The following is a 20,612-nucleotide window of genomic DNA, read 5'->3' as shown; positions in this document are numbered from 1 at the left end:
CCTGCCAAAAATGTTTGAGTAAATTTATGTTTTTCATTATGGTAAAAACCTTTTGATCTGCCAGCTTTTGCTCATACACTTTCAGATGAAAGTGGAAATGGTAGTGTATGAATTTCTTTAGAAAACTAAGTTTTGAATTCTTATAGTTATTATTAATCAATAAAAAGTTGGAGAAGAAAAGCAGCCAACAAAGAAACGCTTCAATACTGCTTTAAAAGCATCTCATGAAGCCCTTATTGACGTTTATTTAACATTTATTGGCCACTACATAAATATCATACTTGCATTTTTGCTATTTTATAGTTTGTCATTCAAATATGAAGCTTTAAACATTAAAAATAGCAAAAATAATGAATGAGCAGGTGTGTCCAAACTTTTGATTGACAGTGTACACTTGCCAATTAGAGAGTAATGCTGCTTTTCTTGGCAGAAATTGTCTACAGTGAGCAGATCTCATTCTTCACATTTCTTATGACAGTCGCAAGCCAGTGTTATTCTGCTACTAAGTTTTGTAATAAAACCAAAGCGAACAATGCTTTCTGGTACCTTCTCCTCCCGAGTCATTACACAACTCTGGTTGCACACAAGTGTCACCAGCACTCATGTCGGGGACTCAAACCTAATGTGATTCTGAGACAAAAGAAAAAGAGAATGCTGCTCACCGGTTGCAGTGCCAGCAGAAGCTCATTGAGAGGGTTGGTTAGGTTGGTCCCAAAGATGATAAATCCAGTGCTGATGCCAGCTGAATGTAAAGCCTTATCCAGACTGCAACAAGACAAACACATTTAACACTAACAGTATCATCACATTAGAGACTGAATTAAAAACATCATTAACTACAGTTCTCCATGGTTTGCTATAGAATGATGGTACATTATTGTAAGTGTGAGCCAATTTACACCGCTGCAGGTTTTGATGAATGTGTGTGCACAATAACAACAGATTTATGGTTACTCCTGCACTGAATCAAAGTGTCGCTCAAATGCACTGTGCTCTGAGGGGACGCATTTCAATGGGGTGAGTCATTTGTTGGAAACATGTGAACGTGTGTATGTAGGAAAGTTATTTCTATATAAGTTATAAGCTATATATTAAGTATTTTGTGCAGGTTGATGGAACTTACTTGGAGATAAACAAGGTCACGAAGAACAAAAGGGCCACCAGGATGAAGAAGACCCCGAGCAAGATCTGACAAGACAAAATAAGGGAAAAAGTTACCAAAGGGTTGGACAAACTGCTTTTAAGAGTTTGGTAACTTTATTTTAAGGAATAGTGGAATATCCCCAAAAGGCCCCCAAAAGGCACAACCATAGAAAATACACACACACAGAAATATATATTTTTGAAACCTTGATAATATTTTTTAATGAATAGAACACAGCATTTATTTCAGATGGAATTTTGTTGTAACATTGTAAAAGTCTTTAATGTTACTTATGATAATTTATGAATTAAATGAATGAAATTAAATAATGAAATGGTTGCTTGTTTCCATGCAATTATACTGAATGGGAAAAGAGAATAAACATTGAAAGGCTTTACAAAAGGGATAAAAGTACCATAAAACTAGTCCACCTGACTTATGCACTAGCTATTTTCCAAGATTTCTGAAGTCATATGAAGATATAGGATAGCTCCTCACAGAAAGTATTGCTTGACTTTAGAAGACTTGGAATATAGTGCATGATTCATGACTTTGATGATACTTTTATTGTGTTTTTTCGTTATTGTGGAGCTCTCCGGCCCCAGTTCTCATTCATTTTCATAATGCTGAAAAGAGTTGCCTGAATGTTATTCAAGACATGATGGGTTTAGTGCGAAATGGGGGTGAGTAAAATGACAGAGTTTTCATTTTAGGAGGAACTGTACCTTTAAATAAACCACTGAATTGATTCTTGTGAAGCGGTTCGTTAAAATGCCCGGCCTGAACGAACTGATTCAATACTACTTAGTTACTCCTCTGCAATAATTAACAAACACAGATATACTAGCAAATAAAAACATACACTACAGCACCAAATGCTTGTGCAAAGGACTGAAACTCCCTACTGGTCTATCATGTCTAACCCAGAGGTTGTGTCGTTTTACACATGGCCATATGGTGTGACCCACCACAGACTGACACAGTCACCAAGAGTAATATGGACGACATGGTCACGAGCTCTCTAAATAAGGAACAGACTGAACTCCAGAGGAAAAGGTAAATGAACAAAGACGGAGACGCAAACACTCACAACCCACAAAGCAAAACAAAACCAATATGCCAGAATGAATGGCTGCCTTTGACTGGCCTCCCGGAGCTCACGTCTGCTTGACTTGACTTGAGAGAGTAAACAAAACCCTGACGTGTGCCGTAATCACTCCAGATTTTCACAAAACAAAGGAAAAGAGGTGGAAAAAAGAAAAAAAAAGAAGAAAAACAAATTTAGAACAAGCCGAAAATACTTTATAGAGATCTATCTATCTATCTATCTATCTATCTATCTATCTATCTATCTATCTATCTATCTATCTATCTATCTATCTATCTATCTATCTATCTATCTCTAATTTTAAGAGCAGCTCCTCCATTATAATACAGAGTACATATTTCACATTTATGCTAACATAGTTTATTGCAATAATTACATAACTAGAAATGTTTAGACCAAACAATGCTAATAGCAACTTTGACTCCTAACGAACATTCACAATAGCAAGTGACATTCGCATTGGACACACATTTCCCTCAAGAACAATCTGACAGATTGTGAACTGTAGCGAAAACATAGATTTGTAAACGAGCGTGAATCCTCCTTCGAGACATAATCTATAACTAATTCAAATGAGGGACTGCGAGTTATTAGTGATGCTAGAATTATGCTTTGTGGTTAAAAACACAGCTGGAGCTATTGTAAGAGTATATTAGGAATTTATGTCTCAAGCTGTTGCTGTAACACCAATAATAAACGCTTGCAGTTATTGCTGTAATAACCGTGACAGCCAGAGCTTTAACTTTACAGAAAGGAGTACATTAATAACAAAAATTACAGCATCAAGCAATTCATTATTCAGCATTCCTTCAGCTACACAACCTTCAATATAGAGCATAAACACAGCTACCTAAACTCATGTGTGCCTGTTTTAAGTTAATTTAAGAAGTTACCTAGTTCCTACATGAGGTTACATGTAAACATGTTTGGAATGTTTTTCCTGTTATTGTTCCCCTTATAAAGAGGCAATTTTTAGAGGCACAATTATGCCCAATTAAAATGGCAAAAAGCACTTCTGAAGTGGCATTTAGGTGTCTTTACACAGACTGTTTAATGCTGCTCAGAGGTGGTTTAAATGCATTTACACAGTAATTACAATTGTATACTTTGATACTCAGGGCTAAGGTGGGTCTGAGCAAGCATAATTTAGTCTGTCAATTGATCTAGTATGCGTCTTTACACTAAATTTTGAGCAGGGCACAGAGCAGTCTTAAATTGGCTGTGTAAAGGTGCCTTTAAATGCAAATGAGAGCAAAACAGAACACGATCTCCAAAATAGTCTTCAAAATAGAACACAATGTACCCTTGAACTATACAACATCAAAGCTGATATAAAATGTTAAGGATGCTTTTTTGCCATGAGGAAGGTACAGCAAATGGTTAACTTTTCTCATCTCTGTTTATTTCACATTTTCCACAGTTTCAAGCTCTGTTTGTTTATCTATATCAATTTTACATCTGCAGTGGCTTGTTTCCCCATGTTTGGCCATAACGGCCCGCTCGAGGCCCATGGCAGTCAGAAGCCCCTGGTCATATAGTCGTCCTTGCTCTGAGCTCTGCCAAGGGCTGCTTTATCAGGGCACTGTCTAAAAGTGCATTACGGGAGAGATTTTCTTTTTATATCCTTTGAATGATATTGAAAGTCTCTATAGGCATCACACATGCACAGGCTTCATAAACAGGTTTATTTCATTTTATAATTGGTCTTGCGACCACCTGCCACTGCCGTAATTCCCGGGGCATGCTGGGTTCTAATGTGCAAACCTCCTGACATGTGTGGAACTGCGCGCATATCTACTAAAGCTACAAGCGAACCACTGTGACGACTATACGTATAGATCCAGTGTGCTCATTACTTGTCGCAAAGTGAGAAAATATGGCCAATTTGCATGGCAAATGTTGCGTTTCATCTTCTCGAGGCTCATTAACATACCTAAGCACCTCCAATTCACCACTTTCAATTTTCCAAACCAATTTCCGCTGCAGATACAACGGTAAACACAATAATTAAAATCAATCAAACTTAATCAATCTGATATAGAATTTAGGTCAATTAACCTGCTCTCTTTATGGAATCAATCACATCTGCCGGGTGGGTCCAAATTAAAGGGTAATAGATGTGTTCGTGTACACACATGCATGTGTGCCATCTATTAGTCTGTGCTGACAGCTAAATTTATCTAAACTCTTCAGCAGGGACTCACACGTATTAAATCGCCCCATTGGACCACCCATGCAACAGTTAACACCACCCACTGGGCCTCACAACTCTATTACGTAATGCTATTGGCTGTTGCAGCAAGGCGCATGGAAGCTTGTTGAATATCAGTACACATGTTGTGTTAGTGACAACAACAAAAAACGTGAGAATTCGCAGCAGGGAGCACAAATCGAGCCTGAAAATGGCCCTTGTAGAATATGAAGAGGAGATGCTGACCTCAGATAGATTTAAATATTCTGAAAACCTCTGCACTAAATCGTTAAATTTGCATTGTAAATCAAAGACAAATGCTAAAACAAGTGCAGTTCACCATGGCGGCATAAACAAGGGGCAGTGACTGATAGTACAATACATTTGGCAGACAGATTCCTCTCAGTATGCATTTTCCCCGAAGCTCTTATGGAAAAATTAGTAAATCTCAAGCCTAGTTTAGGTATAAATAGAGTCTGGAGTCTATCATTAGAGTGCCATGTTCATGTCTGCTGCTAGTAGGCCGCTAAAGACGGAAACGAGGAAGCCCTCTGGTGCAGAGCATGCTGGGAGAAGAAACGATGCAAAGAATAACAGCAAATGAATGGAAGACGACAAACATTTTAAAGATAAGCTAGAGGAGTGCAGAAGGTTTGTGACAGTCATAGCTATTTTGTGCATCACTGTGTATACTTAAAGGGACAGTTCTCTGTCAAATGGAAATCCTGTTATCATTTACTCATCCAGATTTTGCTATTTTCAAGCTTAATCGCTTCAGTTTACATGAACAGCCCAGGATATTCTTTAATCAACACTTTCTGTGTCCCACAGGAGAAAGAAAAGTCATACCAGAGCATGTTAGCATATGGATTTAACAAGGCCAAGATCTCAATGAGCACACATTATTGAAAAAGCTGCCAAATAAATAAATAGAAATATTATATATTCAATAAAAAAATGGCTTCATTAGTTGGATGAAAGCAATGTATTAAGGTGAAATAATGCATCTAGCAAAGTGGTTGCTCAGTGTGGCAAATCTGTGCCAAAGTGATAAAACCCAAAGGTTTTCTTGATTTTCTTGGGACTACGTGTTGGCATTCAAATGAAGTCATAATGTACAAGTTACATCAAAGTCACCATGAAAATTAATTTCCTTCACACCTCCTCCTAGACTTTGCAAGATAGGATTAGTGACATATTGGAATAATTAAATAGGAAGATGACGAAAATGCTTAAAAAAAAAACCTTCAAAAGGGGAAAAAATGATAGAAATGGTAAATGTTATATAGTCTAAGCTTATATAAAAAACATTTATGTAAACCATACTTTATGCAATTGTTCTGAAAGTTTAGTGGTTACTAGCACAAAAACTTTAGAATGATTTTATTAAAAAACCAAGGAAATGTTTTAAAGTAAACATGAAACAGCACCTGCAACCCATTTTACTTCCATAATGAAATGTATTTACAAGTGAAACAGAAAATTCAAACAGACCTGAATGAGAGTTTGTAGACAGCCTCTAAATTTATTAACCATTGCAGTAATCTACATTACATTAAATAAATGGTAACAGCCATTAAATTACCAGATTATTAATCTGGCAAGATTTAAACTTTAAACTTGATTTTTAACTTGATTAGTTAACCTTAAAAAACTTGATTTAAACTTGAGTAGTTAACCTTAAAAAAAGAAAAAACACCCTCACAGTATGAAGAAATTAAAGTTATTTTAGATGCAGATACACATTCTGATAAAGACCAGGAACACTTATTGTGGGAGAAAATTGGGGTCAATTTTGTTTTCATGATATTGAACCATTTTGAGAAAATACAACCCATTTGAATGACTTCTGATAAAATGGGGTGCAACAGGGTGAGGATTGGAGTTTATAAAGAGCTGAACTCCAACTGGCATCATTTGACTCAGAGACCTCTCACCTCTGGATATTCAGCTGTGTCTGTGCGTGGGAAGACAGCTGTTTGTGATTTGAAGTATTTACTGTTTGATGCAAAGTATGAGTAGCAAAATAATGATATTGAACCACTGCAAATTCTATTCAAGTGTATTTGAGTTTTTAGTCATAATTTAGTCTCTCTCACACCTTAAGAATTAAAACAATTTTGTACCACCTTGTCGAAATAAACTGTTTTTAATGCAGGAATTGACATTCATATTTATGCATTTGGTAGACGCTTTTACATAGTCTTGAAACTTTATATTTTATCAGTTTGTGCATTCCCCTTTCTGAAAAATGAATAGTGAATATGAAAATGCGTTTTCAATTGTCAGAAAGTTGTACAAATTCAGAACCAGCCATCTTAGTTTCAATAGATGGTCTCTTTGAGATGTCTAAACAAATAAAAATTAAATGTTTTCAGAGTACACTGAACTAAAAAATAAAAAAAGATCATAAAAATGTATATTTATTTTTGCATGACCTCTTTTTTGATTAAAAGCAAAACACGCAGCACAACTGTCACAAACAGAACCACATTAATGTGGCCAATCAGGGGTTGTTGAAACTGCAAAAGGCACATGTAGAAAGAAAATAAAGTTCATCTGAGGCAAAACTCAACACACCTTCATAGGCCGGAGAGCAGAGCCCACTTTATTGCAGCAGGTCCTCTCTGCAACCTCCAGGTGACGGCTCCGCCGATGCAGAACCTGTAGTTTAGCTTCAAGATCCTGGAGGTTCCTCCGGTCTCTCATAGACAGAGGACGCCCATCAGCACACTGAAGAAACAAATAATAATTGATTATTCAAAAAAAAATACATCATACTGGTTTATGAGTATGGTTTCAAATTCAAAATGTCTTTGGAATATTGATGGTTTCATTTTCTCAGCAGCAAATTAATTACCACAGAAAGCTGAAGCTGGTACAAAACATTGTTTGTCCTTGTTTACATTTATGCATATGCTGATTTAATATATATAGTTTTACAGCAACAGGTTTGTTTGTAAACCAATATCATTGTGGTCTGGGTCATATTTTCCTTTAGTTTATGCAATTATGTTCATAGTTTATGCAGACAAAGGATTTCATATAACCTAACCATGTTAGCCTTATTTTAACGAAAACACTACAACCTTTGACACCAACATATAGGAAGATATGGAAAGAGTTTTTTCCTTCCTTTTAAGCCTTTTATTTTACTATCTTAACTACAATATTGTCCAAACATTTGGATGTCAGGAAGATGTTTTTTGAAAGAAGACTTAAACTCGCCAAGGACGCAATTATTTGATTAAAAATACAGTAAAATCTATAATATTGTGAAAAACTATTATAATTCAAAATAACTATTTTCTAATTTAAAATATTTTAAAAAGCTTATTCCTATGATGTAAAGCTGAATTTTCAGCAGCCATTACTCCAGTCTTCAGTCACAAGATCCTTCAGAAATCATTCTGATTTGCTGCACGAAAACATTTATTATCCTATTATCTATGTTGAAAACAGTACTATACTGTCATTTTTTATCAGTTTAATGCAGCTTTGCTGAATAAAAGTATTACAAGTATCCCAAATGTTTGAACAGTAGTATATAAATTGCATTCTTTATTCGCATCCTCAGATCAATTTTGGGTCGAGACCCACCAGTTGAGAACCACGGACCTCAAGGACAGCAACGGACAAGCAGCTCATCTTAAATAAAGTGAGCAGAGCTCTGATATGAATTCTATTCATACACACAGAGACCTTGGCTTTGAGCTTGTCTATCTGGTGCTCCACCTCCTCCTTATCTTCAGTGTTCTCCAGTCGCTCGTACAGGATGCTTCGTGTGCCTTTAATCAGGTTCAGCGGCAGGACGGACATCCCATACGCCTGACATGGAGAAAGAAAGCGCATTAAAGACCAATTATAAACCATTCACAGTCATCAGGCAGAGGGCCACCACAATTTCACCAAGAGTCCTGCCGAACGCCTCATTATGGCACTTGATAATAAAAGAGCACTTTCTAAATGCTGTCATTCAGAAGCCCACTGAATCCATGTATGTGTTTTCTGTGCAATGAGGGTGAAGAAGAGGGGATGAAAAGAGTGTGAGAGTGTGTGTTTGTATGCAGCAACCATTTTGAGGTGTAAGGCTTGATTTCCTGCAATGCACAGCCTAACAGTGCCCCCATGTGACGGCATGAAGCGCAATTTCACATGCACAATGCATCAGAGAAGAAATATCTGAGCTCATGTACGGAATATGATAGAGCCCTGCAGTTTCTCAGGGCCGTAAATCAGAGGTTATTTCAACACTCTGAACTCATTGATGGGTTTTTCCCCATCTCGGCATTAGAAAGTGCAGGTCTTACGCAGTGAGCAGAGAAAGGCTTGGGTCAGAAGCCTGCTAGCCCTCTCAATATGGGCTTTGCGAACTTTAATTAAAAATAAAGACCATCTTCAATACTCCACTGGTAGCGAATCAATACAGGAAGAGAATATAAGAGACCAGGTTATGCGTACACACAAACCTAGAGAAAAATGCACCTACATTCGTGAGGTTTTGCCATTTTCAAAAGCTTTCATATCAAAATGCTGACAAAATCAGCGGCACAATTAGATCTTCAGAAGGCGGCTAAAACTGGTGACCTTTTTATCTTCTCTACCTAAGATGCTTTTAAAGCAGGGAAATTGACGTGTGCTATAAAACTCATAATTTGCTCGAGTCAAGCCGAGTGCATGCGTGTGTGCGTCCGTCGCCACAGGCCACGACACCCTCTGCTATGAATCACGAGGGTTCTAAAGGCCGGACCTTGTCCCGAATACCAAGCGCTCCTCATAAAAGAGGAATCTGTCCTGCAGCCCCAGTGAGACATCTCCTCCTCCTTCACCTCCTCTTTCTCATTCTTTCCTGCCCTCCTCGCCCCTGCAGTCCATCAAGCGTGAGAAAAATAAAAAAAGACACTCCAAACAAAAACAGGTGTGTTCTGTGCTGATTGGAAAAGGAGACCCAAGGCAGGAGACAGAGAGAGAGAGAGAATTATGCTTTGAGAAGGACGGCGAAGAGAAAGAGAGAAAGAGGAAAGGTGGAGAGATGGAAGATGAAGGGGTTGTGGTTGTCAGCTGGGAGATCGGAGGAGAGAGGGATGAAAGTGGGGATCGGAGAGAGAGAGAGAAGAGCAAAAGTGGAGGCGTACACCCCCTTACACAAAGATGCTTTTGTTCAAAAGCCTGCTTGGGAAAAGTGTGCACTTTCTGTGCCTCTGCCACAAAATATGAGTTTCTTCTATACTTATTTAAAAAAAAAAACTCTAGATAACAAACATTTTTAAACCAAAATTGTTTTTTCACAACCATGAAGCGGTTTGATTATATTGAGTTAGCAGCTCAAACCTTAACTTTGTTTTTGAGGTCATTTAAATGAACATCAAATCATATTTTTTATGTCAGTGGAGCATCCTGTAATTATGCACATAATGTCACAAAAACATAATACGGACACAGAGAGTAAGTAAAACTGTCAAAATAAATTATGCTAACAGATATGGAGAATTCATCATGCAACAAGCAATGGTCTTCTGCCAGATGGTGTTTCAGTATTTCTTCTGTCCCTTTTGTTGTCTGTAAATTAAATTCAAACATGTTACACTGCTGGGAATGAGAGGCTAATTCTATTTGCTGTTGCTTTTGTAAATAGATCACTGTCAATTTACACCGTCCGTACAGGTGTGGAGCCCAGTGTTAGAGAGAAACACATCTGTGTCACTTGTCATGGTGAAAACTAAATTAATTTAATATCTAAACATTTTATAAAACGCATGCTCCAGCTCTGGTTCTGGATGCTGATTGGTCAATACTAGGGCTGTCACTTTTTGTTCGAAAATCGATTGCACAATCGATCGGACCAACCAAAAAAAGTTTCGAAAATGAAAATAGGGAATCGATTTTAACCAAATATGTACACTATTCATTTTAAAAGAATTAAACAATTAAAAAAATATAGATGTAAAAAAACCTCACAAACAAGCAGAAAAAAAAAATAAAGAATTCCGAAAGTGCAGTATGCGCTGCGAAAGCTAGACAGAAAATACCAGCAATTTTACGCGCCTATAAGACCCAGTGACGTCGAAAGCGACCTCTTATGCTGCGTTCACAACAAACGCGAATAGAGTGTCTGGCGCGAAAGATTTCAATATTAAGTCAATGTAAAGACACGTTGGAAGTCTAGAGGTCTCGCGGCGCGGTAGAGGCGAATTCGCCTCATTCGCGCATCTAGTTACATGAGATTCTGAGTTATGAAAAGGACCATTGCAAGCTGACAGCGACCGGCTTTTGTGGTAGAAAATTGGCAGTAATACTCCAACCTTGCGCAGTGTCCCTGGGACATCATTGTGGTCAGAGCGTGTCTTCTTAACAGCTGGACATATAGTGAATAAAAAACGCTCTGTTCTGGACCCCGAAAATGTTGATCGACTTGTTTTCCTGTCCAGTAAATTTGTAATGGCCCTAGCCTTTTTGAGCATTTCATTATGCCTGCCTAGTGCCGCCTAGCCTAAGTGTCGGTTACGTCAAATAAAAAAAAAACACAAATGGCTTGCTCTCAAGTCCATTTAAAGTTTCATTTTTTGAACAGTTGTTTGAAATGGGTTGAATCATTATTTAAAATAATCTTGGAGATTTTTGAATTGCCTAAATCATAAATGCAGCTGGGTTGAAGCCTGCAGTGATGTTTTTCTTTTGTCATGGCAGCCGTCCCCTCTGCATATATATTTTTTCGAGAATGTTGCTCTCCTGTTGCTGTTTGTTATTCTGCCCGAAACATCATGCCAATAAATAAGAAATATTGCTGATTTGTGCGTTTCCAGCGCTCTATTTACTTTCCTTCGTTATTTGACGTTGAAAAAGGAAATGTCTTTTTTTTTAGACATGGAAAATTGATTTTACAATCGATTCAATGAACACTTATGTCTTAAAAATCTAAAATGATTTTTTCACAAAAATGACAGCACTACAGCATATATTAAGCACCATGAACTAACAATTATTTTCCTAATGTATTATAATATATGTGCGGAGTCATGATATCTAATCTAATCATTATAACTTTATATAATATATTCACTTACATATATTACTCACTTGCATAACATAACCCTAAAACCAACCAACCAACAAAACAAGCAAACAAAAGAACTGAACTAATTAAAAAGACAGATGGAACAAGGCATATTTTCTAGATACTGAAATAAAGAAACTCTGCATAGAAGAGGAGACCTGAGAAAATTTGAATTGAGGAATTTGTTGTTGAAGTGGCTCCTCAGATGCACCCAAGACGGTGAGGAGGAGGAAGAGGCTCTCTTGCCAGTCACAGGTCATTTTTGCAGCACTATGATTAAATCAGTGGAAATGAATGCGGTCACCCTCTCATTGGGAATCAGCATCTTTGGGCTGCAGATTTAAGAGGCAGAGGAACTCTGCAGGGCTGAATGTCAGTGCGCCAGCCAAACTTTTAAATCACCACTCTGTGTCACGCAGCACAGGGACCGAGACGGCCCACGGTCAAGCGGATAGATCAAAGAGCCGTGATTATACGCTCATATGCATATGCAAATATTACATGCACATTAAAAAGTCAGCGGGTCAATAATTTTCATTGTAACGTCACACCAGCAGCAAAATGAGCTTGATATAAGACCTCAGCATCTACATTAGCCAATGAAGGACATTAAATGGGTTCAGGTGAGAATGCAAGAGGCGTTTTTTGAGGTCTAAAACTACTCAAGCACAGCAACCGGTTTAGACGTTGGGAGGTCAGGAACTGCTTTGAGCAGAACAGGACTCGATCAAGCATAAAACACACTTTTGCACCTCATAACATAGAGGGTGATAAAGGCTTCTTGGAGCAGGACAAAGGAGGGTCTACGAGTACATAAAGGTGTCAAAAAAGGCGGGCCCTTTCAGACGCTAAACGTGGATGAGGTGACGAGTTCAAGGTGATTGGTGATACTAATGGGAAAAGTTTCAAATAAAGTAGCAAGAACCAACATATACTATACACAACAGTGATGTGTCATTTAAAAACTATTGGTGGAAGGTTTAAAAGAAGTATGCAAATGCTTGAATTCACTATTCTGAGGATTAAACAAAACATGAGCCAAAAAAACATGAGTAAAAAAAAAAAAGGATGTGCAAAACCATTTTCTTCAGTTCAAAGAGCAAGCAACATTTACCTAGAACGAGCTCTTCTGCATTTTTCTGAATAAGCGATTCACCCCTAAACAGCCTGAAATAACCAAACTTTTGCAACATCATGCTGTTTCAATTAAAAAGCACGATTAAAACTCCTAGCTTGATTGTTTTTAAGAGCTGGCCATCCAAGCATTGGATAGGTAAGTTAGCTTCGTCCACCCTGACCATATGGCACTTCAGAGGCTTATTAACAAGCCGAGACTCCTGTTTGTATGTGCTTAGGTTGAATATTAATTTCCCAGTAGCTCAGCAAAGTGTGATATTGGCCAAAAACATCAAGTGCTGAAGGTCCGAAATGCTTGCTTTAGCATTTAGTTGAAACGCAGCCGGCCGTGGTGTTGTCATTACGAGTTTACATCTCGGCCAGTGGTTTGAATTAAGAGCAAGTGGCCACCTTGGCTCAAAGTGCAATGATAAATTAACCTGCCCAGCCTGGACAACACTGCGGCTGCATACGGTGCCCATCACTTAGATTCCATTAGGTTAATCATGCATAATAATAACACATAGGCCAGTATGATAAATCACCCATTGCTTTGGAAACTTGGGTTGGGGAGGATGAGTGATTCGGCTTCATTGGTGCAGAAGGGGAGGAGGGCTGAGAAAAGAAACAGTAGGAAAGAGAAAGTGCAGTAAGGACAGCCTGAGTGAGTGAACCCATGGTTTTTGTCAAGGAATCTTTGATTGGTTCTGAGTCTCTGTACCACAACTGAGAAGATCAAAAACAACAGCACACTAGGAGTCTTTCTTTCTCCATAAGCCACTCTCTGAGCTTCTGACAACACGAGGTCAGAAAGGAGAGCATTACCATCCTCAGAGTGTTCTGAAAATTGTCAAACCTTTTAATACAGGGCTGTATTCAACAGCCTGAAAGTCCCTCTTGTGTTCTAAAAATTATGTGAAAAACACACTTAGAGCAGCGACTTGATAGTGATTTAATAACAGCAGTAACCCAATACTGTATTTCTTAGAGAATTTGCATAATTAATATGCAACTAAAAAAAACTAAACGTGCAAATTTAATTTGTTGTGTATACTAATTTTTTTAAACATTAAATCATTCATTTTAGAGTTCAATATATGGATATTTTCTAAAGACCGGGAACAGTAATATTTTTTATGTTTTTTTTTAAAGAAGTCTCTTATGTTAATTTAATATGCTGATTTATTATGAATGTTGAAAACAGTTGTGCTGCTTAATTATTAATATCATTATTATTATTATTATTTCGGAAGTTGTTATACTTTTTTTAGGATTTTGTGTTGAATAAAATGTTTCAAAGGAGACCATTTATTTAAATTTAAATTATAATTAAATCTAAAATATTATTAAAATAAAATAAAATATCCTTTCAACTTTTATTCATCAAATAATTGTAAAAAAAAAAAAAAATAATCACATCAATATATAATTATACATACGCCCACCCACGCAAACACCATTTCATAATTCACAATACCAATTTCATTATCACTGCAAAAATGATTATGCTATTGAATATGCTCCTTTATTTCAATTTAAATATTTCAATAATTATTTAAAAATAGTGTGCCTCAGTGCAAGATATTGCACCTCATTTTCTTCAATCCCTGATAAAGTGGAGATTCTCATATCCCGGTTACTCATGATGTTGGCGATGAAAAATGGATGACATTAACAAGTGTTACAGTACAATCAATTTATCTCATTCGAATAGAACAGCTACAGTATGCTGAAGGAATCAGAATATTGTCATTTATTAATGGCCTTCAGGCTCAGATATATAAATAGAAGAGAGATAACAGGGCATATACATCATGCCGACATCTCAGGCACACGTCCACACACATCGGTGAAAAAGTGACAGCATGCCATTTTGAGCGATTGCAGGCCAAAACGCAAGAATCACAAAACATTTCAAACACTGAGGGGCCGCTTCATCATTCAGGATGACTATAATCAAAGACTGTTTCCATACAGGTGGCTTTTGTGTCATATGAGAAACCTACGCATGAAGATAACCCATATGGACTCTACAGTCACTTCAGGAAAACTATTCTCTTACACATATATAATTGCAATAAACACTTTCTAGTTGATGTCATTATATAGTCAAAACACTGACACTTGTTCAACCAATGGCATGAGTTCAGGGCGGGACTATCTGTTTCTTCAATCAATGACCGATAAGGCTGTGTTTTTGCATTTTTTATGATACTAGTGGTACAGAAATTACACACTTTAGCCTATAAAAGAACAGACAAACAGAATTCAACTGTGACATACTTAAATTGTGGGCAGAAACCAGCATATATTGTCTAAAACTGCTTTCCTATGACAGTGCAGAGCAGTCTCTTCACACAACCCTCTTAAAGGCATACAAATCGATGGGGCACAAGTAACCACCCACCATTACCAATTCTCTGTTGGCCACTCACCGTGTATGTGATCACTGCCAGCATGCCAATCAAGGTGAGCGAACTGATGGAGAACGACAGGGCGGCCAGGCCATCTGCAAGACAGAGGGGAAATGTATTTATGACATGGGCCAAACGCAGAGCTCTGTTAAGTTTTGGTCATACGCCAGATATTCAGAGCAGTTCCTGCCCCCCAGGGAAATTCCTCAATGCACCTCATCTTCTCTCCTCTCTTACTGCCATCTCTCTCAACCTCCTCTTACTCTGGCATAGTTACTGAAAGGTCAGCAAAGTTTTTGCCCTCTAAATTTTCAATTTCATCAGTCTCAATGACATGTTGAAAATATAAAGGACATTCCGGAAAGTTCTTCAATAAAAATGTGGCTTTATTTAGTAGTCGATATCAGTACCAGTAAAATTTCACAATTCTTGATACCACAGCAAAAGCTTATATGCTACTAAACATTCTGCTCTAATTAAAACGTTTTTTTGTTTTATATTATATTATATTATATTATATTATATTATATTATATTATATTATATTATATTATATTATATTATATTATATTAATTATATTATATTATATTATATTATATTATATTATATTTATTATATTATATTGTTGTTGATGATCAACAAAAATAAATACTAATAAATGAATATTTTAAATATTATGGAGTATAAAAGTACTTTAAAAGTATTTAAAGGTAAGTAAATTAAGTAAAAATTTAAGCACTGATCTTCACATTTATCAAGTAATTTATTTATTAAATGCATTAAATTAATACTAATAATAAATAAACAAAATATGAGATATACAACAAATTAAACATTTAAACAGTTTATACGGATGTTGTTGTTGATAAATAATAATAATAATAATAATATAATAAATATTAACATAATATAAGAATAAAAATGTATAGTTAAACAATGGAAATGCAAAAGTACCTTAAACACTTATAACAATTAGGGAAAAAATTACACTTAGTATTAAAAAGAATAAATAAACAAATGACAAGATATACAATAACTAATATATATACACATATATATATATATATATATATATATATATATATATGTGTGTGTGTGTGTGTGTGTGTGTGTATATAAATATATATTATAAATAACCTTCATTATTCAAACTCTTCTTGTTTCATGAGTATATAGTGAATTTACAGTATGCTGAATATATACAGTGTGTGCAGTAAAAGAAAAAATGCTGACCTATGTTTACAGTGTAAAAACTAGCCTACAAAACTAATCAAAAAATCTATGGAGAAACAACCAGAAACTGCCACCATCTTTCTGCTCTTTCATAATTTAACTGGCACATGACAAAGAAATTGCAATTTATATATATAATTTTTTTTTTTTTTTAATAGTACAGACTTGGTAAAATACATTTGACATTTTGTCTCAAGTCTCAAGACACAAGATGTAATGTGGAACTGAGAGAGATAGAGAGAGAAAAAAGAAGAGGAAAATGAGTGAAAAGAGGAGAGGACATGATGCCAGCTGTCAGATCTGAGGCCAGCTGAGGCAGATTTATGGGAAGTGACCGCCACCGCACTCCCTGTTAGGATCCCACCTGTCAAAGGGAGTGGGAGAGTTGAACACACACAAACTCACACAATTTCCCTTTCCTCTGGTTCTGAGCTATGGCCCAACGGAGCAAAACACAGCATCCTGGCAGCCCTGAGCCCAGAAAGCCCCCGTCTGCCTGCAGCATACCTCAATTGAATGCAACCTACTGTTCTGTTTATTTTCCTCAGGAACTACTTTACATCACTCACAAAATGACTTCTTTCCATTTTGCTGAACCACATGAAGTCTGAGAAGTGTTTGCTGCGCCACCCACCACGTTTCATACACAAAAAGCCCCAGGACACAAAAGCCAATGAGAAGAAATGAAGATGATTACACTCCTGCTTCCTAATGTAGCAAACGGAAGAATATAAAAAGAAGAGACGCTTTGATGTCTGATGGCTGAAATGAGCATTTACATCTGAATAGGTGTTTCCCTTTGTGATGTCCCAGCTTTTGTTAAGTGGCGAAGGCGCGAGGCCGGAGACAATGGTGTTCGTGTTTGGTACGGAAAGCCGCTCTGTTTATGAACTCCTCACAATGCAGGAAGACCTACATTTTTCTTCGCTTCCCCGGAAGACTTTCTGAGGGATTGGACAGAGAATATATTGTTTATTATCTGAGGCAGCTCCACAGCTGCTCTACCGGCTGATTCCTCGGCACTTGGAGAGAGTGGAGGCCCTTATCTCGACATGCACGGAGCACCTCGGGCTTATGTGCACAGAGGAGACCGCTGCCACTGAGAAGTGTATATTAAAGAGCTCTTAGCTGCAGTATTCACAACATGAGCTTGCTATGATAACCTCACGGAGATGGAAAGCGGCTTGCTAAGGCCAACTCACTCACTGGATTCTGAATTACAGAAAAAGAGAAAACACATATTGCTCCCATACAATTAAAGACAGAAACATTATCAAATAAAAGTGGCGTAAACCTCAATGCATTATATAACTTTCTTGACTGAGAGAGATTTATCTTAATCTTATTTATGTTTTAGCATAGCCATAGCCATATGCTAGGCCTATATATAATAGGTAGCTAGCTACTCTTGTACAGACATCGGGCACCAATATCAAAATTCTGACTAATATTGAAAATTATATTTATGATAGCGAATAAAGAACAAACAGAAAAATCAACAACAAAAATATTTTATGCTATAAGACATCACAATATAATGTTCAATATATATCAAATATATATTTTTTCAGTTCTAAAGACATATTTAACAATATGATTAAATTAATAGTGTTTTTAAAGCTTAATGCTATACTGTAAAATCTGTAATCTAAATTTAAAATAATGATATTCATGTTAGCCAATAAAGAATAAACTTACAACATTAAAATCCTATATAATTCTTATTAAATAAAAAAATAAATAAAAACAACAATCTAAAATCAATCACTGAAATGCTGTAGCTGAATTTAGGCATCACAACATTATAATGTACAGAATGAAAAATTTATATTCATTATGAGATTATATGTTTAACAATGTTATTAAATTACTAGTGGTTTAAAAGAATAACATAATGCAAAATAAATGTTAGATGACTGCAATCTAAATGTAAAATTATTATATTCATGTTATTATATAGCCAATAAAAAATAACCAGTCTCTCTAAATTGGATAGAATAAAAATTCAATTTAGTGTTAAAAAAAAAAAAACTAAACAAAAACATTACAGACAAAAATAAATAATTTAAATGCTACAAGTGATCACAAAGTTATATGTACAAGATTAAAATAGATATTCATTTTCAGATTTCCTAAAAACCTTTCGTTTTCCACACCCTTAAAACAGAACTGAACAGATATGAATGTAAAATTGTGATGAAATCTAAATTTGATTCAGTGTAGCTGGTGCCTTCTCGTCACACTACGTCACTCTAACTCCAATTTAAATTGCGTCTCTCACTGAAACACATTCAGCTCAGTGGGAAGTTAAATCAGAGAACAAGAGCGGTCTGAGTGGATTCTGGGTCCAGGGCTCCGCTACATAATTAAGGGGAGACTTTTTTTCAAGCCAATGTCTGTGATAAGATCAGATCTCTAGCTGTCTACTCTTCTGCACGCTTCCTCGCCGTCTCGCCCCAGTCTTACCCACTAATGGGGAATCGGGTATTGCATTTGCTTTACGTTTTATGTCTGTTTCACATGAGGGAACCGGCCAGTGAACTGCTGCATGTCTGAAGAATTCAATGACACTGGGTGGAATTCATCAGCCTGTATTCCCGCTTGGGTCATGATGCTCCTTCAGCAGCTGAGGCTTCTCAGGGACATGATAATCCTCCTTATATAGCACACACGGTCCTGTTATTAATTTTACAGGTGGAGTGTGGATGAGCAGCAGGGTACCATGACCGTCAACCTCAAGCTCTGCTGCAGATTTTGACAAACAAGCCTGTTTCATAAGGGTCCTTTTTCTGATGTTCCTTCCACCAAGACTTTTTGCTTGATTTCCATTCATTAAGCTAGGGCTTCTGGGAAAGGCCAATGACAGTTCTAAAACCCCCACACAGGAATCAGGCACTGTCTCAAAGAGCCAAAGACCTATACCAGGCTATTACTGGATTAGGATGGGTGCCTTAGTGGCTCCATTCTTGCAAACTTGAGGGTTTTCAAGGGAAAGTGAAGCAAAAGTCACGACCCAACCTAACAAGGAAACTTCTCTGAAGGAACACCATGGTGTTATCGAATCACACTTGCTTTTACAGAGCAAAACAAAGCATGGCACAAAAAAAATGACTTTTACTGGAAGGAAAAATGACATGCTATTTGACCTTCAAATGAGCCTTCAGAAGATGATAAGAAAGGCTCTAGAGAACACTGACACAGAAATACTCAAACATGGACACTCGACATAATATAGGAGCTTCCTTTCCAGACTAATTTTCTTTTGCTCAACCAGACAAAAAAGAGAAAAAAGAAACAAAAATAAAAAAAAATGTTGAAAAGGGATGATCCTTCATGCTCGGCAGAGTGAATACCGCATGGATTTGTATACGTTTTTCTTGAAAACTTATATTTCAACATAAATACAACATATGAAACTAAATCTATTAGGAGTATTTATTATTATTTTGTTGTTTTGTTTTTAATGCTCTGTTTTCATTTTAATTTAATTTCGTCCATTTATAGTTGTTCTTCATTTTTAGTTTTCATCCAGTTTTATTTTTAGTTATTTCAAGTTAGTGCAAATAAGAAATGTTGCTTTGGCAATTAGCTGAAAAACATTATATATATATATATATATATATATATATATATATATATATATATATATATATATAAATCTTAAACCTAGTGTGTGTGTGTGTGTGTGTGTGTGTGTGTGTATATATATATATATATATCCCTGTACTCCCTGTACTCCCCTGTACTCCCTGTACACTAACGATTGCACATCTAAGGACCCCTCTGTCAAGCTCCTGAAGTTTGCAGACGACACCACACTCATCGGCCTCATTCAGGACGGTGACGAGTCTGCTTACAGACAGGAAGTTAAAGAGCTGGCTGTCTGGTGCACTCTCAACAACCTGGAGCTTAACACGCTCAAAACAGTGGAGATGATCGTGGACTTCAGGAGAAACCCCCCTGCACTCCCCCCACTCACCATCATGAACAGCACTGTGACTGCAGTGGAGTCATTCAGGTTCCTGGGCACCACTATCTCTCAGGACCTGAAGTGGGACATTCACATTGACTCCATTGTGAAAAAGGCCCAGCAGAGGTTGTACTTCCTTCGCCAACTGAGGAAGTTTAACCTGCCACAGGATCTGCTGAAACAGTTCTACTCCACCATCATCGAATCTATCCTCTGCACTTCAGTAAATGTCTGGTTCAGCTCAGCTTCTAAATCTGACCTCAGAAGACTACAGAGGGTAGTCCGGACTGCTGAGCGAATTATCGGTACAACCCTCCCATCTATTCAAGAACTGTACTTATCCAGAGTGAGCAAAAGGGCTGTTAAAATCACTCTGGACCCC

The 20,612-nt window shown here is 36.9% G+C and overlaps 1 protein-coding gene across 2 annotated transcripts in view; it reads right to left on the bottom strand.

Moving 5' to 3' along the window:
• LOC132110481 (lysosomal cobalamin transport escort protein LMBD1) overlaps window positions 1-20,612 on the bottom strand; it is a 71,758-nt gene that overhangs the window by 22,464 nt on the left and 28,682 nt on the right. Inside the window, exons 7-11 of one of the 2 annotated variants that reach the window (XM_059517120.1) lie at window positions 15,049-15,122; window positions 8,140-8,271; window positions 7,024-7,176; window positions 1,124-1,188; window positions 663-765 (exon numbers count right to left, since the gene is read on the bottom strand). In XM_059517120.1, coding sequence (XP_059373103.1) covers window positions 663-765; window positions 1,124-1,188; window positions 7,024-7,176; window positions 8,140-8,271; window positions 15,049-15,122 — 527 coding nt within the window. The remainder of the gene's footprint in view (window positions 1-662; window positions 766-1,123; window positions 1,189-7,023; window positions 7,177-8,139; window positions 8,272-15,048; window positions 15,123-20,612) is intronic. The other variant, XM_059517121.1, reaches the window with a different exon arrangement.

The sequence above is a fragment of the Carassius carassius genome, chromosome 30 (assembly GCF_963082965.1).
Source record: "Carassius carassius chromosome 30, fCarCar2.1, whole genome shotgun sequence".
Lineage (NCBI taxonomy): Eukaryota > Metazoa > Chordata > Actinopteri > Cypriniformes > Cyprinidae > Carassius > Carassius carassius.
Note: the sequence above shows the minus strand (reverse complement) of the source record. Positions and strands in the feature narration are given on the sequence as shown.